This window comes from Manis javanica, chromosome 3 (assembly GCF_040802235.1).
Source record: "Manis javanica isolate MJ-LG chromosome 3, MJ_LKY, whole genome shotgun sequence".
In the NCBI taxonomy this organism is placed as follows: Eukaryota; Metazoa; Chordata; class Mammalia; order Pholidota; family Manidae; genus Manis; species Manis javanica.
The window spans coordinates 212,500,677-212,526,525 of NC_133158.1; the positions used below are offsets into that span (position 1 = coordinate 212,500,677).

Here is a 25,849-nt window from a genome sequence, read left to right on the forward strand (position 1 = left end):
CTGAAATATCTGAGTTTAAATCCTGGCTTTGCCCCAGCTACCTGTGTGAGCTTGGACAGGTGTATGTAAATCTTCTCTGCTTTGGTTACTGCATTTGTGAAATGGGTAACAGACTCAACTTGCACTTCAGAGACATGGGGGAAGGTTAAATGGGGTCGCTTATGTCTAATATGGCTTTGAAAATATAGCAGTTCTAAGTACAATAGTGATATTTTCCCAACATAAGTGTAAGGAAATTTCAAAATTTATCTCAGCTACTTCTCAACAATACAGGAAGGAAAATACTACTTCACCCATTTCACAGACGTTGACAATGAGGTGTTGTCATTGAGACTCAAGCCCAGGTCCTCTAACTCCACATCCCATGCTCTTTCCATTGCATTCTCTACCAGAGACAGATCGTGCCATTTTAATGAAGTTCCAGAGTATTGGGTGCCAGGGATCATTGTCCTTGTCATTTAGGGAGAGGGCAGATTATGAAACAAAGAGGTTGACCACCTCTTAGGGGATAACTGGGGACCTCAAGTCACAGAACAGGTGTGTGGTGGATACTCCATGTCAATTAATAGTGACAATTCTGGAAAACCCTGCACATCAACATATCTAAAGCAAGCTCACAATGCAATCTGTTCCTCTGATGGCTTCTGGGTAAGATACCAGTTCATATACATGCGTTAACATTTAATGTAAATACTTTAAAGAATCACCTCCACAGAAATTTTCAAAACATGTCAACCTTCATTAAGAACCCCTAGCACTCAAAAAGGAGAGAAGAGAAGATGCTCAGCATGAGAACAAAGACCACACCCAACAGTCACTTCATTAAATTTTTTTCATTTTTTTAATTTATCCTTTATTATTAACATTTACACTTACACAACCAGTGAACAATACCTGTTCTTGGAGCACAGACTTCCATTTCAGTAACTCTGGATACACAAAATGGTCATGTATGAGCAGAAATGCAGTGGGGTGGGGGTGGGGGGTGGAACACAGAGAAATCTGCTCCATCAAGAAGGTCACTACCAGGCAAGAATCAGTGCGTGGCTTGCTGTGGAAGGATGCGGGACAGAGGTGCACGTAATTAGCACAGACCTTTAGGAAAGCAACTCGGCAGCGAAATATCCAAGATCCTTAAAAAATTCGATATCTTTGACCCAGTAATTCCATGCCTGGGGATCTGTCCTAAGGAAATCATCTACAGTACAGGGGAAAATTTTTTAGGAACAAAATAACAGGAACCAACCTAAATGGTCAACAATAGGGAAATGGTGAAGAAAAGTATTTTGTATTCTCATAATGTATTATTCAGGCATTAAAAATAGGTTTATGAAGACCTTGAGATATAGGAGAAAATTTTATATATTGTTGAGTTAACAAAAGAAGTACATAAGGATGCCTTCAACTATCAAATGGTCAGAAAAATGATTCAAAGGAAATGTGTAAGACTGCTAACACGAGTTCTGAGTGAGGGAATTGTGGATGACTATTTCTCCTTATTCCTGCTTTTTTGCATTTTCTAATTTTTCCCATTACAAAACATATATGTGAATTGAGGAAACACACTTGGACTTTGGGGTTGAAAACAAACTTTGTCCAGTGACCCTGAACTTATCTGCTTCTCTCAAGAATTCATATTTGCAGAGTTACCAAATATATTCAAGACTTAGAAAAAGCACCTCAAAGTCGAAGGAGGTGAGTCCCCAGAGAGGCCAAGGAGAAAAATAACTGGAGATCAATAAACCAAAGGACAAGAGAAATACTTGCTAGGAAAAACACACACAAACGCAAACTCTCAGGGGACATTTCCACTAACTTCCATCCTCTTGAGCCCAGCAGGCAGTGGAGCGCCTGGCTGACCTCTGATAACAGGGCAGGTCTGAGATAACCTCCTTCACACAGTGGGTGGGACGGGCCAAGGGCCCTTGAAGCTCCAGAATTTAGAACCCAGGGACAGCGTGGTGTGGCTGTGTCCTCGGCCAGTCCTTGACCTTTCTCTGTGCTCTTTATACATCTCCGGTGGGCTGAGACATGCTCAAATTTGCAGACAAAATATTAATGCAAACAGGCTCATGAGTGTCTCACAGCTGGGTCTCTAGAAATCCAAGTCATCTTGGCCAAAGGCACCTGCCCTGTCTGTGGTGGGGTTTTTAAACCCCATTTCTGTGAAAGTGAGGCTTCTCACTACCTTCTCAGCTTCTGCAGCAGAGCCCTGGGCTGCCCCCTGCTCTGGAGTCCTTGGGCCCCAGGGGGTCCCTTCTTGCTCAGAAGTAGGGCTTTCTGGGTACATGCTGGTGACTTTCCTCTCTGCACCAGGGGCTCCCTCCGACTTCCCTTCGGTGCTCCTCCAGTCTCGGGAGCCTTTCTGAGACAGGTGAGAGACGCTGCCCAGAGAGGATGGGCTGGAGGAGGAAAGGCCTGTTCTCAGGCCTGCCCTTTCACAGGGGGGGTGTCCACAGAGGGTTGGGGGCCACCAGGGCCTCTCCTCTTGGTCTGGGCTGCTGCTTCCTGAAGCCTCACCCCACTGGCTCTGTCCCTGGCCCACCTGTGCACCATCTCCTTCCTCACCTTGACTTCCTCTCCCTGGGCCTGGCTGTCCCCCGCCTCCAGCTTCCTGGACCTCGATGGCTTCAGGACCATCGTTCTGTCCTCCTGGACTTGGGTCACCTCCTCCCGAGGACCCGCCCTCCTCCTTCTTGCCCTCGCCATCCACCGGCCCCACGTCTCTGCCCATGTGGGGGTCTGCTTTCTCTGGGCTCTCTGGAGCATCTGCATCCTCACCTTCCTCGTGGACCAGACTCTGGATGCCCTCACCCTCAACGCCGCCCCCCGTCCCGGGGTCCCCACCCAGCCCCAGCTCCAGGCCTCCGTGGGCTCTCTGCACAGTTCCCGGACGCAAGGGATCCCCTGGAAGCACCCCCACCCCTCTCTTCTCAGGGGCCGCCTCCACCGGTTCCCCACTGGCCCAACCTCCTTTCTTCTTCTGCAGAATTTGCCGCAGGTCAAAGGCCTTTTTGATGGGCGCACTGGCCCCCACTGCGCCCTGCAGTGCCGTGGGGATCACCGTCTTCCTCACGCAGGCCTCGCAGGGACAGAAGTCCTCCCCCTCGGCCTCCGCGCCTTGCTGCCTCCCCTGGGCTCCGCTGAGGTTTGGCACGTCCTCCAGGGAGAAGGGGAGGGGCCCCCGGCCTTGGGCCTGGTTGGGGAGGGCCGAGAGGTTGTGCAGGTCCTGCAGGCGATGCCGGCGCTGCTCTGCGGGCAGGGATGCCCCCCACCGGAGGGCTTCCCCGGGCGGCCCCGGCGCGCTCCCTGGGGCCCGGCTCCGGACCTTCCCGAGCTCATTCTCGGAGCTACCCTGCAGCCGCCGGCTCATGTCCTGCCGCAGCTCGGCCACCATCTGGTCCAGTAGGTCGTTGCTCCGCAGGCTCCAGCGCGCTCGGAGCTCGGCCGTGGCATCAGCAAGGTGGGCCAGGAAGGCCTCCTCCATCTTCCTCAGCAACGTGGACACCCAGGGAGGATCCGGAGACTCTCCGCGGGCCGCAGGGCAGCTCTGCTCCCCAGGCTCCTGGGCGAATACTGCCTGGCTTTGCTCCTGGCCTGTCTCAGCTGCTCCGGGCATCTTTTCCAAATCGGGCTCAACTTTGGGGCCACTTTGACTCCCACTGGTGTCTAGGTCCCTCTCGCCAACACTCCCGGAGGGCTCTGCCAGGTTCTCTGTCCCCCCTGGGCGGGTCAGCACAGCCGAGGCAGGGTCCCTTCCTGCCCTCTCCTCCTGCGAGCTTGTACCTTCCTGCACGCCCTCCCCGTCCTGAGAGCCTGACAGTTCTTTTCCCGGGACTCTTCCCTCTTCTGGAAGTCCTCTGACACCCGCTCCATGCACTTCTGCTCCCCCTCTTTCTTTTTTCATTTCCTCCAGTTGCACCCACATTTCTTGAATCACGTTTTCGACCTCTTGGTGCAGGTTTCTGCTCTGCGCCTGCTGCCCACCACTCCCTCCAGCCATGTCCTTCCTGGCGGCACAGCCCCCTGCGTGGGCGTTTGAGGAGCCCGTGGAACCCCTCAGCTCTCGGTTTCCCAGGTCCTCTGGGTTCTTGGAGGTTCTGGAGTCGGGCCTCTGGTATGGAATTTTCAAGGGCAACTCCATCTGCTCAGGGACCAGGGCACAGTCTACGATGCAGGGTCCAGTGCCCTCCCCTGAGCCTCCAGAGCCACTGCCCACATCCACGCCAGAGGAGGACGTTGGTGTGAGGTCCTCAGTAACAGCGAGTGACCCGAGGCCTGGCACAGCCTGGTACCAGCCGAGCTCCCAGAGGCCTGAGTCCGGCTCACCATGCCCGAAGCCACACCCTGGCCACAGGGCCTGGAGGGTGCTCAGGAGCTTCTGGTACCGAGGAGAGTCTGCGAACCTGACCTCACTGGTGGGAGACCCAAGGTCGTTATCAAAGAAGTGGAGCCCAGCGAGACAGGCGATGAGGACCCCGGCCGAGTGGCTGAGCCTCCTGCCCACTGCACCGGACACCTCGGGCAGGCTGCTGGGCCGGCCCTGCCTGCAGCCCACCAGTGCCTTCATGATCTGTGTGGAGGCCAAAACCCTGTGGGGAAGCTCACACCGGCCCACAGTGCCACCCATGGCTGTTCCTCTGCCTGCTGCAGCCTCCGGGGGGGCTTCGGAAACTCCGCCGCCAGGAAGGCCCGCCCCTGGCTTGGGACCAGCACTGCCAGGCTCTGTGAGGGCCCCTTCTGGGGCTGCTGTCCCACTGGTGGCCCCTCCGAGGGGCAGCTGTCTGGCCCGAGTTGGCTCCCCAGGGCCTTCCTGGGAATGTATGTCAGCAGGTTTCCCCTGGGGCCCTTGCAGGTTGTCCCCAGCCCCATCTGTGCCCTCTGGCACCATCTCACGTTCCACGGGCGTGGGCTCCTCTGGGACGTGGCTCAGCCACTCACGGACCACAGCCTCTGGTGAGGCCCGGGGCAGCGCACCCAGCAGCAGGCTGCCCTCCGCCCCCTGCTCCCTCAGCCTCTTCCCTCTGCTGGCAGCCATCCCCTGGGGCATTCTCCCTGGCCTGGGGCCACAGCTGGGGCTGCCGCTTCTCGGGACTCTGCCTGCTGCTGCTGCAGCCACTGGCTGAGGGCCCGGAGGCCGAGGGCGCCATGCGTGGAGCTTTTCCTTGCCTGGCTCGCTCCTGCCCAGCCCCCACTCAGCACTGTGGCTGCTGCCGCAGGAAGGGCGCCTCTTGGCCAAGGGCCACGTCCCCGGGGGAGTAGGACAGTGCCTGCTGCACACCATGCAGGTCTCTGAGAAGGGCCCCTGGCAGCCCTGTGGCCCAGACGCCTGGAGAACCCACGTTTTAGCCCCTGGGGTTCCTCGGAGGGGGTCGGTGCTGAGCTGGGAGCAGCAGATCTCTCGGTGGGCTCCCGGCTGCCCTCCCTCCGGCTGCCCCACTCGGGGAACCCATGGCCAGGAAGGCGCGGGGATACGGCCTCCTGCCCTCTCACGCAGGCTGTCCTCTCGGGGGCTGAGAGGGTCTGACGTGCTGGAAGCAGTGGGAGCCGGTGAGCACGTCCCGCACTCAGGGTCCCCTTCTGTCTCGGCAGAGCCAGGGGATGGAGGGTAGCAGCTGGAGGCACGGTCAGAACTGCTCACAAAGGTAGCGGAGGCCCTGCTGAGCCCTCTGGTGTCCTGGGAATGCAGAGGAGCAGAGGAGGGCGGCCCTGGGTCCCTGGAGGCTGGGTTCCCAGCAGTAGCTGAGCCTTCAGAAGGGCCATCTGGGCAGGCCCTGTCTCCCCCGGGAGGCCCCAGCCCTGGCGGGGACACAGGCAAGTCAAGGTGGGTGGTGGGTGGCTGCCTGGGGCAGCCGCATTGAGCCCCGCTGCTGAGGCCAGAGGACTGGCCCCTCGTCCTGCCCTCCTGATTGCCTCCCCCACCCAGGTCTGAGGGTGGGGAACCACCTGCGGTGTCCCCAGAGCCAGAACAGCCCTGGCCCAGGGGCAGCCTATTCCCAGACCCACCCCCAGCCCGGGGGTGCCTAGGGCCCTGTCCTCTGTCCCCAGCCTGTGGGTCCCCGCTCCTCAGAGATGGAGGGCTTGTGGTGGGGGCCCCGGGGCCCGCAACCTGGGTGGCCTTCTTCCGGGAAGTCGTGGCCCTTCTCTTGCTCAGGGGTCCCTGGCGCCAGTGATGGCTGCTGCTGGACTCCTGGTGAGACCAGGCACTCGCTGGGGAGGGAGAGGAAGCAGCGGCTGCCCCTCGGGGCCTGTGGGGCTCCCTGCTGCCCTGTGCTGTGCCCTCCGGGCCCTCAGCAGCCCAGGGCCTGCCCCCTGCCTCCTGCCCTGCCGCGCTCTGGGAGGCCGCCCTGGAGGCCGGATGAGGGCCGTAGCCGCCCCGTGGGGACCCGGAGCAGCTGGAGGAGCTTGGCTCGGAGTCTCGGGGGTGTCTGTCCTGGGGGGCAGGCCTGGCGCTCTCCTCGCTGCCTCTCCACTTGCCCGCAGCACCATGGCCCCAGGGCCTCCTGCAGAGGGAGTGCTGGCTCGGCCCAGACCTCCTCCAAGGGGCCTTCCCCTTCCCCTGGGCCGTGTAGAGGGGGTTCGTCCAGATCTCATACCTGCAGCCTGGCTGCCACTGGCCACGGGGAAGGGCTTGCTTGCATCCCTCCTTGCAGGGCCCCAGTTCCCCTGCCCCAGGCCCTGAGGAGCCCCCAGGGTGGCCCCTTAATGCAGAGTGGACAGGGCCCACCTCCCCCTGGAGAGGGCCATCCTGACCGGCCGCCGTGAGCACACGGGCCGCCCTGGCCCTCCTGGACCACAGGCGCGTGTCCTCGCCGAGGAGGTGGAAGCGGACTTTCATTTCCACAGACAGGCTGCCGTCCTCGTTCACATGGACCTTCTTCTCAAGGTCATCATCTGCCACCAACGGGCTGAGCTGGGCAGGCACGTCCTGAGGGTGTCTGTCAGGAGCAGGGCCCACCCAGGGACCATCCAGGGACACCGGAGCATCGCTGAAACCAGACCTCTCCGACAGCAGGGAGAGCTTCCGCGGCCTGCTGCCCGCCCTGGACCTCAAGTGGATCACGCTCTGCTTGGCCTTTGGCCCCCAGCTCCCTGGCACACAGTGAGGGGTAAGAGAAAAGGGGAAAGGCTGTGAGCTAGTTGGGGGGCTTCAGGGTAGGAGGGTAAAGGATGGTCATGAGCCTTTCATCATCGACACATTGGCTGCCTCTAATAACACGCAGCAAGGGCAGAAACCATCCTAGAATAAACAGCCAGTCTGCAGTTTGTGAACCAGCAAAGCTTCGTGAGATGAACTTGAGGTGTGAATTCAGCCTCAGCCCTGCTACTTCCTACCTCTGTAGCTTCTGGCAGAACCTCTGTTCTAGCTGTAAAATGTGAATAATGGTGTGCTTTGGTAGGCTTGTTTTGACAATGCAAAGTAATGCATATAAAACTTCCTGCAGAGCTGCGAGCACCAAGTGGGTTTTCCATCGACAGCAGAGCTGGCGGGCAGAGCAGCTAGCTAACTCCCAGCCCTGCTCACACCCACCCCCAGCACAGGGGCCGAGTCAGTAAGCTGCTGCTACACATGTGACAGTAAACTGCAGAGAGCTTTGCAGTTATTGGTGGTGATTTCTCATCCTAACATTCATCAAGTTGTGGGGTTGATAAAGGATTGCACAAGAGGACCTGTACCCATAATAGTGGGTCCTGGTGGTCAAGCCTGCACCCCAGCCATGAAAAAGAGAAGGGACTGAGAAACAAAACAGTCGGGATGCTCAAGATGTGGGGCAGATGTCAAGCTTCCTAAATTATCTAGAAAGGATATCTGCCCAGCCCTACAGAGCCACTATCTAGAGCACATAAGATTGGGGAAACTTTAAAACCAGCTCACCGTTTTTGTTCCTTGAAGTCTTCCCAGATAAAAGTTCTGTGCTATGTCTTCTGGCATCTTCTACTGTCAGAGGTCTGAAGGGCTCATGACCAGCACACACTAGCACTGAGGGGCTGCACAGCAGATGCTTCAGAGAGTCCACCTGGGGAGGCAGAGTACTGAATCAGGAGGCCCTCCAAGGAATAACTCACTCACTCCAGACCCTGCCTGGTGTCTGCACATCTCACCCCAGATTTCTGATCCCAGGGAAGGAGGGATCCCATCCACTTGCTGGGACACCTCCATGACCAGCTGGAGGCTGAGGTCCTACCACCATGGTGTTCCTCTCTGCCCACCCCCTTTCCTCCACCTGGCATGAGGCCTGGGTTCAGAGGTCATTCTGAGTGCCTTGAGCGGAAAAGGCTGCAAGAAGCATTTGGCCTGCTTCCCTGCCCGCACTTGCACCCTCCAGAATATGTATTTTTTGAAGCAAACAGAGCAGAAAGTCCTCCAGCTTCCAGATGGAGACCTGATCACTATGTGAGCATTTTCCCAGGTGGAGTCCCCCCTTGGGTCTGATCTGTGTTTTCCAGTATAATTTGAACCCATCACCTCTGCCTCTGTCCTCGTAGAGTAGAGAAGGGCAAAGCTGCTCTCCCCACAGACAGTTCTTCCCTCCCAGACTCCAGCAACAGTCTCTAGGCTGCTGCCCAGATGCTTGTGCCCCCTGGTCCCCACCCCCGCCACCCCCAGCAGCAGGACATGTTGGGCTGGGAGCTGAGCAGCAACGTCAGGGCTGGGGTGCACCCCAGGAGCAGGTCCCTGCCTTTAGAAAGGTCTCACCTGGCCCCGAGGCCCCTGTACACCTGAGGGTTTGCACTGTTTATAGCATTCTGTTGTAATTAGCAGTGTTGGAAGGTTTCCTTCCATCTTTAAAGTGCTGAGTCTGTTATTTTTCATTTTCTCAAAGTGGAAGGGTATGTTCATACAAGGCGATGAGAAAAAGAGAACGATTCTTGCCTCTTCTCCGCACAAAATGACCTTAAGCTTGCTGTGCACCAAATCTTTCAACCCAGCTAATTGGCAATTTGTTTCAAACTACTTGGTACCTTTCTTTTTTGGATTAAGTCTTTAGCACATCCTCCAAATACAAACGTGACCCAAGTCTGTCAATTAATAGATGTAGCTATGCTTCTAGGAAATCAGACTTTTCCAAGACAGGAAAAGAATGAGGGGCTAAATGATGCTCCAGTTTTAGAAACAGGCAGAGTCTAGGGTCCATGGAGAAAAAAGAGCATTATTATGTGTCCATCCATTTGAGGACCTACAAACTGATAACCCTGTTCTGGGAGCAATGAGGTCACCTTGTTTACAGAAACTCTAATAGCTCTACAGTAAGTCTAGAGGAGCATACACAAGTTTTCCCCCTAATTAACTTGTTTTGTGCCCGTTTCTCTCCCTCTCACCACACCCACTAAACTGCTAGTTGAAGGGAGGGATCTAGTCTTATCTGCCTGTAGTGCATGATAGCACATAGTAAGTGCACCGTAATCTAGAAGCGTTCTTGCATCATGACTGTGCCGTCATGAATGTCGGCTCCATCATTTAGCAGCCGTGCAATGGTGAGCAAATCCCTGAATCTCTGTGCCTCGATTTTCTTATCTATACCAAGGGGAAAATAACATTACCTGCCTGGCGGTTTTGTGTGGCTGCTGCACCCTAGATAGGCTAACCTCTGCTCCGCTCTCTTTCTGGTGTGCTTTCCGGCTTACAAAGCGCTGAACACAGTTCCTGGACTCCGTGGCAGCTAGAGTTCTACTGATGAAATTGTTCCCCCTTGTACACAATCTGGAAAAGGACAGAGAAGCATCTCCCTCTTGCTTTTGACTATTGCTGCAAGCAGAAAAGGCCAGAGGTTTCAAGGGGCACAGGGAGCTGAGATGGCAAAAGCCACACTCATTGTTCAAGTACCTAGTCACCACCTTCCCGGTCATCAACAGACGGTGGTGCATCCTCAGCCTCACCTGCATTGCAGCCTTAGTGGGGTGATCATGAGCCAATCATTCCAGTGATGGCCCCCCAACAACCCACTTTCTTGATTGTGTTGAATTTGTTTCTATCCAGAGAGGTCAATTCTGTGATGTTCTGGGAATCATGTCTAGGAACGCAGCCTGCGCTACACTAGCCTTTCAATGAATCTGCAACATGAAGTGCTCTGTGTGACTCTTTCATGCCTAAGAGGGCTAGAGTGGTTCGAGTTACCCGTACTGAATCACGTCCAACACAGGGTGTGGTAACAGAGGTGACTGCAGGCCAAGGCCCTCAAGGACGGGAGCCTGGAACTAGTTATCTGACCTGGTTGGGTTCAAAGGCAGTGATAACCTGCTTAAAAGGGGACACTGGTAGTCCAGGGCACAGAGTGATAAAGTGGGCTCTTGAGTGACCCCCTCTGATAGTAGAATTCTGGGTTTACTGAGATCATCAGTGTTCGTCATGACAGACTTGTAATGAAAATGAGAACCGCCAGGCGACGGAGCGGGCTGGCGGCTCTGACTTAAAGAAACTGGCTCAAGATTTAAACTCAGTTGAGGCCAGAGGACCTAGAAGCTTCTACTGCTATCACTGTAAAAAAACAGAACAAACAAAAAACACCTCTTTTCTCTTTTAGCCAAAACTCCAATGCAGAAACCGATTCTGTTTGTTACCGAAATACAGCTGCCCTGGTTACTATCTGATCAACAAGCCACAAAGCCAGTGTCGCTAGGCAGCACTCCATCCAACCGAAGCTAAGTAAGTGGCAGAGGCGCCACCTGCGCCTGCTGACCTGCCCCCTCTCCTCACGCACACCCACGGCTGTGTGGGGAGCTCCCCTGGACCAGCTGACTGAAGTAACGCATCCGTCCTGCGTCTCAAATGGTTTCTCAGGGCACATTGACACGAGCCAAAATTTGAGCACAGCAGAATTACAGGCCCACTTAGGGGCTGTACGAAGCACTGGGGAGGGAACGTCCAGCAGGCAATGATATCTAATTATTTTTCATGGAAGGAGCAATGGCAGGAGGTTCTGTAGCAATCGATGGGCAGTGGCTGGTGGCTAATCTGACCATCAAGGACCTGGAAGCACCGAAACTGGAGGACTGGCAACAAGGAAGGCTGGAGAAGAATCCGTCAGTGGATCTCCTAGAACGGGCGCAGAGGGGAGCGCACAGGTGTGTCCCAGGTGAATGCTCGCCAGAAGGAGGTAATCCCGCGGACACGTGGCCTGCTCAGGGAACGTCAGTCACCCTCTCCACCATCCCAAGGCATTCTCAACTGGCGCATGAACAAAGTGGAAAAGTGAGCATAAACTGGCAACATACCACCTTCTTCATGTGGATCTGGCCACCTCCTCTGCAGAGGCCTAGAGTGCCAGGGGCCGGCACCGACCGATGCTAGTCCTGCACCGGGACACTCATGATTCGCATCATAACTTGAGGAACTCAGCCAACTACCTCTTGGGAAGGTAACAGTGAGCACCCCCGCCATGGAGAGAGTCAGCAATTTGAATTCACTGCTCTAGACACTTATCCTGTGTAACTGTTTCTCCCTTACCCACATCCTTCCTCCAGTCTCACTGCCCATGGACTTACTGAATGCCTTACTATTGCCAAGCCCCCCAGATTACTTATCTCCAAAGAACTGATTTTACAGCAAAAGAAGTGAGACAATGTACTAGCAGCCATAGAATTCACTGTGAAACACCCCAAAGCCACCATAATCCATAGAACAGTGGACCTGCTATGGAAGACCAGTTTGGGCACCAGACAGAAGGCATCACTGTATGCTCCCAACTGCCCTGTATTAAATGCTTTCTGCTGATGGTACTTCAAGTCCATTCTGTTTCCTGCCCTGAACGCTCGCAGAAATAGGGGATTTGGGATAATAGGAGGATGGAATGAGAATATACCAGTGTGCAAGGCCCAGAGTCTGGCACAAAGTGCTCCCAAAATGGTAGCTAAAAATATGAATAACAATCGGCGGTTTTAATTAACTGAATGTATCTGCTCAGTTCACTTTTCACTAGTAGTGGGGTTATCAGTGCCTCTTTTTGAGGAATGACCTCCCCAGTCTGCCTGAGTATTTTGATCGGAGGTCCAGAGAACTTTCTGAGGAGCAATGGTACCCCAGCAGCCTACCTTTTCCCCGCTGGCCGTGTACACCTGCTTCACGGGGAAGTGCAGAAGATCCGAGGCTTTGGTGAGAAAGGCCGTCAGGTTCCTTGTATTTCTATGACTGAGAACCACTGTCTGCTGGAACCGAGGGTCCCCGTTCTTAACCAGCGTCGTCCTCCTTGGGGCTTTAGGACCCTTGCAGGAAGAGGATGTCCCTGGCACCTCACCCCGGTTGGGCACATCCCTCACCTGCAGAGCAGAGGGGCTTCGTCCCTGGGACTGGCCTGGCCCACTGGGGGTCTTGGGGGACTTCTTATCAGAGCAGAGGTAGAAGCCACCATCTTCCAGCTGCTCCAGGGCACTGAGGCCATGCAGGCCCCGGGGCGTGGTGACAGAGCGCACCCCAAAGGAGAGAGGCATGCGCTGGGAGAGCTCGTCCATCAGAGCGCCGAAGCTCCTGAAGGCACGTTGGTGAACAGCCAGACGAACTCCAGCAAACTGGGGGTCCCCTCGTTTGAGGAAGGTAATCTTCTTGGCTGGCATGACGTGGGTGACAGAGGCGGTCCGGGCCACAAAAGGCAGGAGGCACTCGCGGTGGCTTAGGGCCTGGGCATCTCTCAGGGAGCTATTCATGGCACGGGGGCCCAGGCAGCTGAAATGGGTCGAAGAGGAGAGTCAGAGAGCAGCCTGTGGGGTGTGCATTTCCTCTCTCCCCTTCCTTGTAGAGGTACTTCCTGCCCACCCCAAATTCACTCCGCTCAGCTATGCAGAGGCTGGTTAATCCATTTTGATGGATTAGAAGGAAGGCCAAAGATTAGGCAAAGCCCTTGCCCACTCCCGCCATGACTTACTACCTGTGTCACCCAGGACGTGGATGATGTCATCTGTGTGTTGGGGAGCCCTCTGTAAAATGCAGCCGTGTCCCCCTGCATAGTGGTTATAGTGATGAAACGAGTTTATGTATATAGAGCGCCTGGCACACAGGGGCAGCAGCATGTCTCCATCCTTTCCTTCCTCTTGGTGGTCCTCTTACCCTCTGCTCGAGGTCACACCTCGAGCTCCTTTGACTGTGTTAGAGTTTGTCCCCTCTGAGAGCTGGGCGAGGAAGAGAGGACCAGGTAATGCAGCCGGGGGGATGAGGGACAAGCAGCCAGGAGACCCGGGTACCTTGCCCACCCTCAGTACAAAGTCTCCAGTGTGAGCCTCGTATATCCCCAGCTCTCTGAACTCACATCCTCCGGCTGCCAGGTGAGGGGACCAGAGCAGAATCCCTCAGTCCCAATCCCCTCAGTGATGGGAGTGCAAACAAGGAGACCTGTAACTCAGAGAGGAAGCCGCCACCTCCTGCTGTGTGTTTTCAACATAATGTGGTGAAGTTGGCTTTCACATAAAAAGAATGCTCCGCCTCGCATCCCCCAGCATCTCTGGAAGATGTGTGATGAGCCAGCCACCGCCGTCAGCTCGGGAGAGTCAGCGGCTCAGGCCAGCTGTGGTGCAGTGAAGGCCACTCGTCCAACTGTGCGTTCCTATGCGCACCGTGGCAGAGCCCCTTTGTCTCCCTGGGACTCTTGGCAGAGCCTCCCACAGGCCCTTCCTGACCAGGTCGCTGCGCTGGGTTCTGTGCACCTGCCCACCGAGTGGCCCTGAAACCCAGTTTTCACCCTGACCTTTCCTGTGCTCCAAGGCCTCCGAGTGGTCCTGAGGCTGCAGAGAGCCCAGGTCCCACATCCCACAATTCAAGGGCCTCTCCAGCTTGCTCCAGCTCCTTCCCTGCAGGCGCTCTGCACGCAGACCCAGCTGCCCGATTCAGAGGCTCCCCCAGCGTCCTCTCATCCTCTGCCTTGACTTCCCTCCTTTGTGGAGTCTGCCCCACGCCCCCATTTTCAGTAGGACTCCCCCAGCCTCTCTGACATCCCAGTGGGGCTCTACCTGTCCTTCCTGGCCAACTACCCCAAGGCCTTGGGGGCAGAGCCTGCCCTCCCCGAGGCTCTCAGCTGTATGCTTGGCACACAGCAGGAGCCTGGGAAATATGTTCTGATCAATAACGCCCTTGTTTCCCAGCCCAGCCCCTTCAGTAGGCTGGCACCCGAGCCACTGTCACCAGGCAAGGAGCTGTCCGGGCGCCCATGCGGTTCGGGCCGGAGCAGGGCCCTGGCTCACATGCACACTGCACACCCCGGTCGGCCAGCGCCTGCCTCCCCCTCTTAGCCTTACCCTCCGTTTAGCCCCAGTCTGCTTGGGGAAGGGACCCTCCTCTCGTTGTCAAAATGTTGGAGCATGAAGAAGCCTTTGCAATCCTCTCTCATGTGTGCTACAAATTTTATAATTGGGTTCCTCAAACTCCTCCCTCCCACCCACCCTCTAGGCTGCTTAGACCTCCCGCCCACAGTCCCCGGCTGCCATGGCAGTGCCGTCCTGAAGGGCTCACTTTCTTCCTGCTTGATTTCCACCTTTACTTGGCACAGTGAGCATCTTTCTTGGCCCACTGGGGAGCAGAGAAGGGAAGCAGGGTCACTGTGTACCCTAGAGTCACCATATCCGCAGCATTGCTGTGTCCCCAGCATTACCATGTTGCCAATGTAACCGCGTTCCCCAATGTCACTGTGTCCCCCAGTGTCACCCTGACCTCCAGTATCACCATGTCCCCTGGTGTCACTGTCCTCTGGTGTCACTATGTCCTCCAGTGTTACGTGCCACCCAGTGTGGCCACGTCACCCAGTGTCACTGTGTATCCTAGTGTCACCATGTCCCCCAGCATCCCCACTGCCTCCAAGGGCTCCTGCTCTTTGCAGCTCATTTCTGGGCAGAGAAGGTCTCCCTAGGGTCCTCCCGGACAGCGGCTCTGCAGGGCTCAGGAGACATTCAAGGCGGAAGCAGGAACCTGGCCTGTGGCTCCTTGGGGACCCAGACCAAAGGGTAACATGGCAACATACACCCAAGCGGCTGATTGCCCCTTTCTCCTGGCATTTTAGAAAACATCTTCCAGAACTGGGATTCTCAGTATCAACTAGATTTTTGAAATAAAAGGAGAAATGTGGCCTCAGGGATCCTAAGTTCCAAAGATCAGGCTTATAGCAGCTGGGGTCCACCACAAAGCCTCCTTCCCAAGACAAGACCAGGCACACATTCCCGAGAGAAGCTGAGGGGGAAGTATTGATCACCCCTGATAAATGGACCTGCACTTATTTAACTGAAAAGATTCTGTGTATCAGGTGGCTGTACACATGCAGACAGGTTCCACTTCGTCCCAGTGGCAAGTTACTGAGAAGTAGGACATCCCCCAGCCACGGGGAAGGGAGAAGGAGATCACTTTTCCTTTCCAGAGAGGCTTGATGAACTTTTGATTCTTTCACCTTCAAAACAATCTGGTACCACTAGGTTACTGATCCATTCAGTCACTCATCACCACATCTGTACAGCCAACAAAGATTTCTGAGCATGTACTGTGCACCAGGCTCTGTGCTGCCTGGGTCCTGGGAAAACAAAGATTACTGAGACACAACTTGGTGTTCTAGTGTGGCAGGTAAGTACCTTATTAAAGTGCAGCATATGAAAGGTTCTGAGATAGACATAGATACAGATATAGTATACCCAGGCTGTGACTGAAAGCAGATGAAGAGGAATGGCAAGTCAGGGAAGACTTCCTGGAGGGGGTGATGCAGAGCTGCCTGAGCTGAGACCTAAAGGACAATTTAGGGATTAGCCAGAGAAGGAAGAAGCTGGGACCGGCATGGCCAACAGCTATGGCCTTGGTGCCAGCTCTGACGCATGGGTAAGGGTGGGTGGCAGGGTGGAGAAGAAGGTGCCAGGCTTCTGTATGCTGTGATCTGCCATAACCCCGGGACACAAAGGGTCCTACAGGTCGCTGACACTGGCCTTCCCTGCTCTGTTCAGGGCACTTTGGGGAGGGGACTATGCACAAAATCGCAGTGCAGGGGACAAGGCTTGGGCGTTTGGGAAGGGCCATAGAGGGTGTCAACCTGATATTTAGAAAGCCCTCTGGCAGCGGTAGGGTGGACACAGCCTCGGGAGGCAGGGAAAGCTCAGTGAGCAGGGCAAGGGCAGTGGAGTGAGGAGGGTCACTGGGTGACACAGACAGGCTGTGGGGCGCAGAGGGGGAGGACGCATCCTGCACGTGCAGGTTTCAGGCTCAGGGACCTGGGTGGCGGTGGACCCTCTATGCACCCGGGAGGGCGCCAAAGGAGGAGGGCATGTGGGAAGCCCATCCTCTCTGTGGGAGCAGGCGCACTGCCCAGGTGGCCTTGCAGAGAGAGCTGAGGACCGTCCTGCATGGGTGGCACCGCAGAGACCTGACCGGGCCACCAGCAGCCCAGAGGCCAACAAGTGGCAAGAGCAGACTTGCTCGGTTCCTGCATCAGATCCAAGACCAGGTAAGTGAAGAAAAGGAGGGCGGACACAGAGTGTCGGAAAGCCAGAGAAGTAAGAAGCAGGTGTCACATATCCTAAGGCGACTGACTGTCCCAGCTTATCTGGGACCGTCCCAGTTTGGGCACCATAAGCCTTCCAGACCACCCCCAGGGGTGGCACCCAATCCCCACCCCCACCCCCACCTTGCATCCCCAGCTAGCTGAGAACTGTTGGCTACCCTGTCCTACTGCCTTCAGGGTGGGGCCCCGGCAGATGCGCAGAATCGGGTGGCCTCTTTCGGGCACTGGCCCTGTAGTCAGTGAGGCCAAGATAAGCTGGCACTGTCGGGCTTGCCTCACGGGGCCAGAAATAGATGCCACCATCAAGCATGGATGGGGACCAAGTCCCGATCTCCTAGTTGAGCCCCTGGATGCAGGAAAGGCCTGGAGCCAGAACCCAGCCTAAGAACTGGACTCTTCCGTGATGTGACAGTTCTCTCCTTTGCTTAGTGGACCCAGCCGGAGTTTCTGTCATTTGAAACAGAGAGGGACTTGGACCAGGAAGCGGCACCAGAGCCCAGCCTGTACTGGATGCAAAGCTGGGTTTCTGAGTTAGGCACGCCCCGTGCGGAGGGCTTCTGAGGCCTGCAGGCCCCTGCCAGATCCTTCTACTGTGTCCCGGTAGGGGACCCGTGTCTCATTCCTCCATGCCAGTGCGGGCAAGAGGGAGAGAGAGCATAACACAGTCCCTCGGAGGTGGGACAAAGGGGTCGTGACCAGCTGATGCGTGAAGTTGCAGAGACTGTTTTTCCTGCACTGCCGTCTGCCTTTTGAGATCATGAGGTTTCTTTCCCTGAGCAGGGGGCGCAAGAGGACTCAAGGCAGGAGACGACTTGACCTCTTTAACAAGACAAGCCAGGTAGGGTTCCAGGCCTGGCCCGAAAAGAGGGTGCCCTGATTCCATTCAGCTGCTCTTTACCGCAGCATGAACCAGGCCGGCCACATGCCCATCCCTCCCTCATGCAGAGAGAAAGATGCTCAGGCAGAGAAGGGTGGGAAGGCAGGGGGGAGCCCGGGCACTCTGGGAGCAAAGTGGGGGGGCGCAGAGGGAAGAAGGGCACAGGGGGTCAGCAAAGAAGGTCTGGTATCCAGCTCTCCTCAGCCCACAGCCAGCTTGGGTCCAAGCAGCAGGGGAGGGGGTGACTGGGGGTGTCTACATGAGGTGAGTGACACTCCAGCTTTACCCAGCCAAGCCCTGTGGCTGCTCTGGAGGGCACCTCCTTCCAGACGTCCTCTGCCACCCCTAAGGGCAGGGCCGCTTCAAGGTGTATCGGGCAGAGTGGATTGGAAGGGACTCTGACCTCCAGCTTTCCTGACCCACCTGCGTGCCAGGGGGCATGGACAGGACCATGGCAGAGCCCAGGGTCGGGCCGTCAAACTGCGGTGGGTGGTCTTGGTGAACACAGAGACTGGGGGGTGGGGGATGAAGCCCTGGTGCTGAGTGGGTCCCAGCAAACCGCAGGGCCCACAACACCTGTCAGAGCAACTATGGGGCCGGTTCAGGGCCGCCCGGGGATTTCAGGAGGAAGCAGGACAAGAAAGCGAGGTGTCCAGCTGTGTGTGGGAGGAGGGGGGAAGCGGAGGAAAAACAGACTGAGGGGCGAAAGGAGAAAAAAATAGAAGTCACAGGAAACGCTCCAAAAAGTGACAGCTGTGGCGGGGGAATTGGGCAGGGGGGCCGGCAGGAGGAAGCAGTTTTGTTAGCGGTCCTGGAAATAGGCTAGGCCAGCGTGGGGGGCTGCAGGCAGGAGCGGGCAGCGAGAGTGAGGGATTCAGGAAGAGAACAGATAGGGTGAAGTCTGCAGGCAGGATGGAGGCTGGGCTTTGCAGAGAAAAAACATGAGAGGCAATGAGGCCAACAGACCGGAGAGGGAATGTGGGGAGAGCTCTGTGGCCCAAGCCTGAGGCCTGCCTGGGAGGCTTGATCGACAGCGTGCATGAAGAGCTGAGAGAGGCGACCAGGAGGAATAGCACGGGCCCCAGAGGAAGATGCTTTGGCACGCAGCCTCCGCATAGAACCGGAGCCGTGGCCATCGTGTACGCAGCTCAGCTTCCAAGGCTCTGCCAGCACCACACGGGTCTACACCGGCACAGGTCTAAAGCCATTTTCAACACCGCCTTTCAGGGACTCCAGTTTGCCAAGAAGCACCATTATTTTATGAGGCAAAAAGACAGAAAGAAAAAAATGGAGACAAAGACGAAGACATGCTATTCATTGCAAAATGCATCCTGATTTCAGAGATACTAAAACATGGGGGGAAACCTGTGTATATTGAAGTTAATACAATATAGTATGATGAAGCGCTGAGCATTGGTTGTACACACATCCGTAATAAAGTTACAGCAGGTATCCACATTTGATCTCGACTGATTTTGGGGGTGATGACAGCATCAGAGAGTCAGTGTGCTACAACCCGAGAGTTATATCATGATGATCAGTTCGGTAAGTGTGACTCATAAAAAAAAAGAAGAGACCTCACCGAGACAACACTTCACATCCATTAGGAAAAGAAAACAAGTTTTGAAAGGATGTCGAGATTTTGCTGGGGAGAATATAAATGGTAGAGCTGTTGTGGAGAACAGTATGGTAGTTCCTTAAAAAAATAGACAGTACCGTATAATACAGCAATTCCACGTCTAGGAGTAATTCCAGAAGAACTGACAGCAGGGTCTTGAACAGATGTCTGTCTACCTACGTTCAACGGCCAAAAGGTGCAAGTAACCCAAGTGTCCATCAATAGAGGAATAGATAAGCCAAGTGCGCCCTATCCGCCCGATGGAATATTATCGCAGCCTTATGAAGAAAGGGAATGTGACACAGGCTTCAACAGATAAATCTGGAGGACATTATGCTGAGTGACATAAGTCAGGCACACAGGGACAAATACTGTGTGATGCACTCACTTACATGAGGTCCCTAGAGTGGTCAAATTCATAAATTCAGAAAGTAGAATGGTGGTCGCCAGGGGCTGGGAGGAGTGGGGAATGGAGAGTTAGTGTTTAATGGGGACAAAGCTTCAGTTTGGGACAATGAAAAGGGTCCTGGAGATGGATGGGGGTGATGGGTACATGACAATGTGAACGTCCTTATGCCACTGACCTGTACACTTAAAAATGGTTAAGATGGTAAATTTGATGTTATATATATTTTATCACAATAGAAAATGTAAAATAAAATAATAGAAAAATGCAAGAGGAAGGACTGGGGATGGACTGCCCTTCAGGAAAGGTGATTGGGTGGAGGAAGGCTTCCCCGGGCTGGTGCTGGGGGTGCTGGGGAGTGAGGGGGAAGCACTGTGGCAGCACAGGCACCCCCTGTGCTCAAGGCTCTGGGTGGAGAATTCAGGAAGAAAATCCACCGAGAGAGGGAAGCAGGTCTGACAAGAGTAGTACTCTTGACTGATGGATGTAAAGCAATCTAACGGCAAACACTGAGATCTACTAGGTGCTAGAAATTCGGTCAGACCCAGAGAAGGAGGCGCAGGGTGGTGGGTGAGGCAGGCTCATGCCTCAAGGAATTTAAGATCCAGGAAAGAAGACAGAATGTCTGGACCTGGCTCATCACCAGGTCCCTGGAAACACCAGGAAACACAGGAGTGTCCCTGCTGCCCCACGCTCATAAGCCGACAGCTGCGGGCAAGCTACTTGACTTGTCTGAGCTTCATTTACTTGATTTCCTTAATTCATAAAATGATTAAGCATGCTAAACTAAGGATCCCCGAGGTTACATAGGAGTTTGTAAGAAAAGATGGCACATGATGCTATGTTATAAGTGATCCCATTGAATCTCACAGACCTCTTAAGAAAACATTGAAGTCATTAGCTCTTAAAATTTTCCAGGTAATTCCTTCCCCTTTCAAAATTATGGTGGAAACCACAAATAACCCCCTCTAGAAAAATGAGGATATTCCCAAATTTTACATATGTAATCATACATGCACAGAGTATTGCATAGCATTACAGAGGCATGTGCCTCTGAAGCGTCCCCCGAAGCCTCCCAGAGATGCATGAAGCCCGGGTTAAAACTTTCGAACTGAGGTCTGAAGGTCTAAGGTAAAACATGGTGCCTATAGTGGATAACATCATATGCTGTAATGGAAATTGGTAAGAGACTAGAACTTAAATGTTCTCACATGCAAAGAACCTTTGATGTAGTTCTTGAAGATGAAGAAACTGAGGGGAGGAGGGACAATAGAGAGAAAGACCTTGGACCTTATACGCTGATAGTGTGACTTAGAAGGAAGGAAAGAAATAGTGTTTGTGAATATAGACTCTCTTGGTCAACCTGTAGCTGCAGAGAAAAGCTTCCCCAAAGATGGTTCTCTTTCTAGCTGGTGATAAAGGAAGGACACCTTTGTCATAACTCAGGAAAAGAGAATTAGGACTAGAAGAAACCTGATATTGACACAGGAAGTAAAATCCTTGGAAACTATCTAAAAAATAAAAGCAGCCTTAGAGTGTCTTGCTAATATTCTCTAGAGGAGCTTATCAACAAGGAAAGTAGGCTAATGAGACGGCCTGGATTTACAGGGATTAAAATACACAGTGGAACGCGTAAAGTGGGCTCTGAGTTCCTAGAGGTAGGAACTGCTTCTGTTTCTGGCCCTGCTGCACAAGACAGTGCTTGGCATATCATGAGTCCTTGATAGATGTTTGCAGAATAAATAAAAATATAGTAGTAAGAATGGGGTGAGGAATACAGTCAGTGAAGGATAAGATAATAAAATTGGGGCAGGATTGTCCAAGGGCAGAAAGCTCTCTTTCCCACACATGGGCCAGCGCACAGAGGGAACGCAGAAAGAGGCAAGGAAAGTGCAAGCCCCACAGCCAGCATGGCTGGAGGTAGGTGGGAGGGTCTGTAGTGCAAACAGAGAGGGCATACACCTCAGGCTGCCCAGGGCCCTGAGCAGCTGAGAGAGTAATTCCTGGGGCCTGGGGCCCAACAAACATACAATTGCAGGTAAAAGAAAGAAAGACAGCAAGGTAAAAATGTCCATGGAAGGAGCTGAGGAGAAGCTGGAAAGAAGGGACTAGACTTCTTTGGGGTGAGCCTCTAAAGCAGAACTGGGAGTGAGGAATGGCCAGGAATTTCCTAGGCATGGAGGCTGAGTCAGCTCAACCTAGAAAGCGAGTTTTGAACACCTGGAGTGATCCCAAGACGACTACCATATCAGAAACTGCATTTGGCTACAAATAATAGAGACCCTCCTCCCAAATAACTTGAACCAAGTAGAAGTTTATTTTTCTCTCACATAAAAGAAGTCTCAAGACAGACGCTCAAGCTGGTACAGAACATTCCTGGCATCTTCCATATTTCTGTTCTGTTATCATTACTGCGGACTTCCCTCTTCAACTTTCCTCATAGTCACAAGAAGGCTGCTGTGGGCCCTGCAGTTTGACTGCGACCTGTTCAGTCTGGCACTAATAGTCTGCCTCCTCAGTCTCTGTGCCCACCAGGACTACCCACCACAGCTTTACAGCCAGATCCTGAGCAACTGCATGACCCTGTTTACACCCTGTGGCACCCAAGAGGCTCAAGAAAGCTGAGCATTGGAGCCTTGTCCAGTTCAGGTCTCCCAAAAATCCCCTGGCGAGGCCTTGTCCTAAGCGGGAGTGAGGTGAGGGGAGTCCAGAAGGAGGTTTCCTTTAAGGCTCAGTCATAGCACTTAGCTGGGCAAAAGCCCTCTGCTGTGGGAGCGTCTCCCCCCTGCAGAGAGTGGAAAGCTAGGAATCAGAAGCCTTTCTGCTTTCTTCCAGCTCCGGGTCCTTCTTTCTGCCACCCACCCACTCTCCAGGTAGGAGGAGGCGGGAAAGGCAGAGGCACTTACTGAGTTCCCCCCTTAGGAAGTTGACCTGAAACTTTCAGCTGACGACTTGGGCCTACATCCCACTGCAGAACTGATGCCTGTGGCCGCTGCTATCTGCACGGGGAGCGGGAAATGCCCAGGAAAGCAAGTGCAGAAATGAGATACGGTAGTGATGACCATTCCAGGCCATTGGTGGCATTCAAGTGGAGAAAAGAGAAAGTGCTATAAAATGTAAGGGTTATAAAGAGCAAGTTGAGAGAAAAATTCCAGACAAATTCCGAAGAATAGAGAGTATCACTTTTGCTTTATGCCCACATTGTTTCCCAGGAGAAGAAATGCCCATCTACAGGTTGCAATGGGGGTCAGAGGAAAGAGCTCTGTGCTAGCCAGTGGCAGCCTCCAACATGAGCATGGCCGCTGACTATGACTGTGGACAAATCACTGTCTACCTCTGGGCCTCAGTTTCCCATCAGTAAAGTGACCCGTATGTTTACTTCCAAATTCTGAATCTAGTGGTGCTTGACAAGATCCATTTCTGAAAAAAGGAGCTCTCTTGGCAGGGCATGTGGAGGCGGGTGAGCCTTTGGGCAAGGTTCTCTCCTGCATGCAAAATGGGAGAAGTGAACAGAATGAACAGAGAGATGGAAGGCCAGTCTTACCAGCAATGGCAAGTCCTTGGTGGAACTGGCAGGTATCAAACACCAGTGGGCCAAGCATGCCACACACACAGAAGGTCAGAAGAGTCAGATGTTTACCCAAAATAAGAGAAAATATTAAACATGCCAACGAAGGTCAGGATCCCTAGAATAGAAAAAGGCCTTTAACAGGAAATGAAAGAAGTTGCTTATGATGTAAAACTGGCCAAGATGATAAGCAGGAAAACACTGTAAAAACAAGTTCAAAGCATCTCCAAGTACGACAGGGACATAGGGGTAAAGGACCACAAAGAGGAGCAAGCACGCGATGCCAAGCCACTCATCACCAGTGGTCAAGAGCCAGCAGAATGCCGAGGGAATCAAAGGGAACAGCTCCACCCCTGGCCCCTGGGGGATTACGGTGGGGGTAGGGGAGATAGGTGAGCCCGCAGAAGGACTGCACCCTGAATGGCCTGGTGTACCACAGGGGGCCACAGACTGAGTGACAGAGAGTCATATGCTCACAGCTCTGGAGGCTGGAAGTCCAAGGTCAAGGGGTCGGCAGGGCTGGCTCCCCCTCAGGCCTCTGTCCTTGGTGTGCAGACGGCCGCCTTCTCCCCAGGGGCTCATGTGGCCTCTGCTCTGCGTGTGCCTGTGTCCTGATCGCTTCTCATAAGGACACAGTCCTTATTGTATTGGGCGTGGGCCGCCCCCGTGAGCTCATTTAACTTAATTACCTCTTTAAAGCCCCTACCTGCAGTCATACTGCAGTCACTGGGGGTGGGACCTGAACATAAGGATTTGGGGGAGAAGGTGAAAGATCCAGCTATAACTCCTGGAAACCTTTTGAAAGTACCAACACCCAGTCTCTACCTCCAGAGACTCAGAACCTTTGGTGCAGCCTGAGGCCCAAACAATTTTTTAGTATTTAAAAATGTTCTTTAAAAAAAAAATAACATTGTCAGCCAGTGTTGAAAACCACTGGTGTTTCAGAGAAACACCTGAGCCCAAGTGGAAGGCACCTGCAGGCAACCGACGCGGTGGTGCAACTGTCTGCTTACAGCCGAAGTTCCCGGAAGGAGAAACCTCGCCAGAGCCTGGCCAAGACTTCCTGGGGGCCTTGGCGCATGGGAGGATGGGCACTGGGAGCAGGGCGGGCCTGCAGCGAGTCTGTGGGCAGGCCCCACTGGATGGAGTGCGCCCACCCCTCAGGACTGACAGTGCTGCCTGGTGTCCAGGGGTGGGAGCTGTGTCTACCCAGAGCAGCCAGCCTTTGGGAGCCATGGGGGGCCCCCAAGCATGATGTTGGGACACGATGTCCTGAAAGAGACAATCCTCCAAGATCGACCAGCAGAGTGAACTGGAGGGCTTGCGGGGAGACCCACTCACGTGGGGATGTTGTCATGGCAACAGTGTCTCCCCACCCACACGTGGGAGGGGCACTCCTTTAAAACACAGAAGCATAGAATGAATACACGATCCCAGCTCAGCAGGAGGTCACAAAGCTGCAAGGACCCTTAGCTTATACGAGAAATCATACGATATGTTATCTTAGATGTAGCTCAAGACCGGCGTAGTGATCTATGCTGTCAAGGGAGGGGACAGTGGTTCTGTTCAGGCGACCGAGGGACGAAGGATAGAGAACATTTGCAGATGGCTCTGGGTCCGCAGTAATTCCTGAGTCTGGATACGCATGGTGGTTACAGGAGTTCGCTTAGTGGTAACTCACCACCTCTGCACTCTTGACTTACATACTTCTCTCCATGCATGTCATGCTTCAATAAAAATAGATTGTAATGTAATAAAAGTTCATGATGTCCCACTGAATGGACTTACCAATGCATTTAGTGAATACCCTGCGGGTAGGCATTTCCCGCTGTGGTTATCAGACATGACACCGAAATAAATGCCTTTGTAAACATTAGAAGAAATACCCTTTAAGCCAACACATGTAAAGCTCTTTATAGTCTACGAAGTGAACTTATGTGCATATATAACCATATATATTTACATTAATATTTAGTTATATAAACATATTTAAATAATACATATAGTAATATTTATGTAACATAAATATATATATATATATACACACACAGAAATAATCTCACTATTCCAACAATAACACACTAGGGGAAAAGAGGCTGGGAAATCCCACTGAACAAAGGTGAAACCAGAGGCTGGCGCGGTTCCAAGGTTTGCTTGTTCCTCGGCCTCCGGGTCAAGAATGACGGAGGCAGGCTGGGCGGCTGCTTCTCTCCCTGCTTCTCTCCCTGAGCCCTCCCTGCCTCCGTCTGTGAGGAGAGCTGGTTGAAGGCAGAAGAGAGGCAGCCCATTCTTAATGGAAGAAAAACCGAGGACAACAGGCCCTTAAAGAGTCTGCACCGCAGGGAAGGCTTGACCACAGTGTCCGGATTTGAAAACAGGAAGGGGGAAGCCGGCACAGAGCACGTTTGGAATCGTGCCGTGGAAGTGCAACGAACAACTCCAAAGCCCGCTCTCTCTGACACTGACAGTGGCCTCCGTGAGGGGGCAGCTCGCTTCCTTGAGCATGTTTTTGTCATTTTGTCACCGTGCTTCACACCGTGGAAGACTTGGGGGAAGGCCCACAAAGGGCCCCCAGAGGGCAGGTCCCACCGAGGGAGGAAAGCTGCAGATGGGGAGGAGGAGGCTTAGGGGTGCAGGCTGGGAGGGTCCTGTTGTCACAGTCCCGTCACTCTGCCTTAGCTGGGGCTCTCCAGAGAAACCAGCCAAGTAGGCTGCCTGTAGGTACTTAGGAGGAGGCGTATCATGAGGCACGGTGCACGTCTACAACTGGAGGCCCAGGGAGCTGGGGGAGTGAGTCAGTCCTCGTCCGAAGGCCTGGGAACCAGGGAAACCGATGGGGTCAGTCCCCATGGAGTACCAAGAGCCAGGGGTGCTGATGACCGAGGACAGGAGGAGACGAGGTTCAGCTTCAGCAGAGTGTGAGCTC

At 54.0% G+C, this 25,849-nt stretch overlaps 1 protein-coding gene across 2 annotated transcripts in view; it reads right to left on the reverse strand.

Moving 5' to 3' along the window:
* Positions 1 to 1,734: 1,734 nt before the first annotated feature.
* Positions 1,735 to 25,849, reverse strand: part of RP1L1 (RP1 like 1) — a 64,396-nt gene continuing 40,281 nt past the window's right edge. Inside the window, exons 1-4 of one of the 2 annotated variants that reach the window (XM_073232763.1) lie at positions 14,221 to 16,502; positions 12,031 to 12,658; positions 7,877 to 8,018; positions 1,735 to 7,092 (exon numbers count right to left, since the gene is read on the reverse strand). In XM_073232763.1, coding sequence (XP_073088864.1) covers positions 2,096 to 7,092; positions 7,877 to 8,018; positions 12,031 to 12,658; positions 14,221 to 14,576 — 6,123 coding nt within the window. In that variant the 5' untranslated portion in view covers positions 14,577 to 16,502 and the 3' untranslated portion in view covers positions 1,735 to 2,095. Of the gene's footprint in view, positions 7,093 to 7,876; positions 8,019 to 12,030; positions 12,659 to 14,220; positions 16,503 to 25,849 lie in introns of those variants that run through there. The other variant, XM_073232764.1, reaches the window with a different exon arrangement.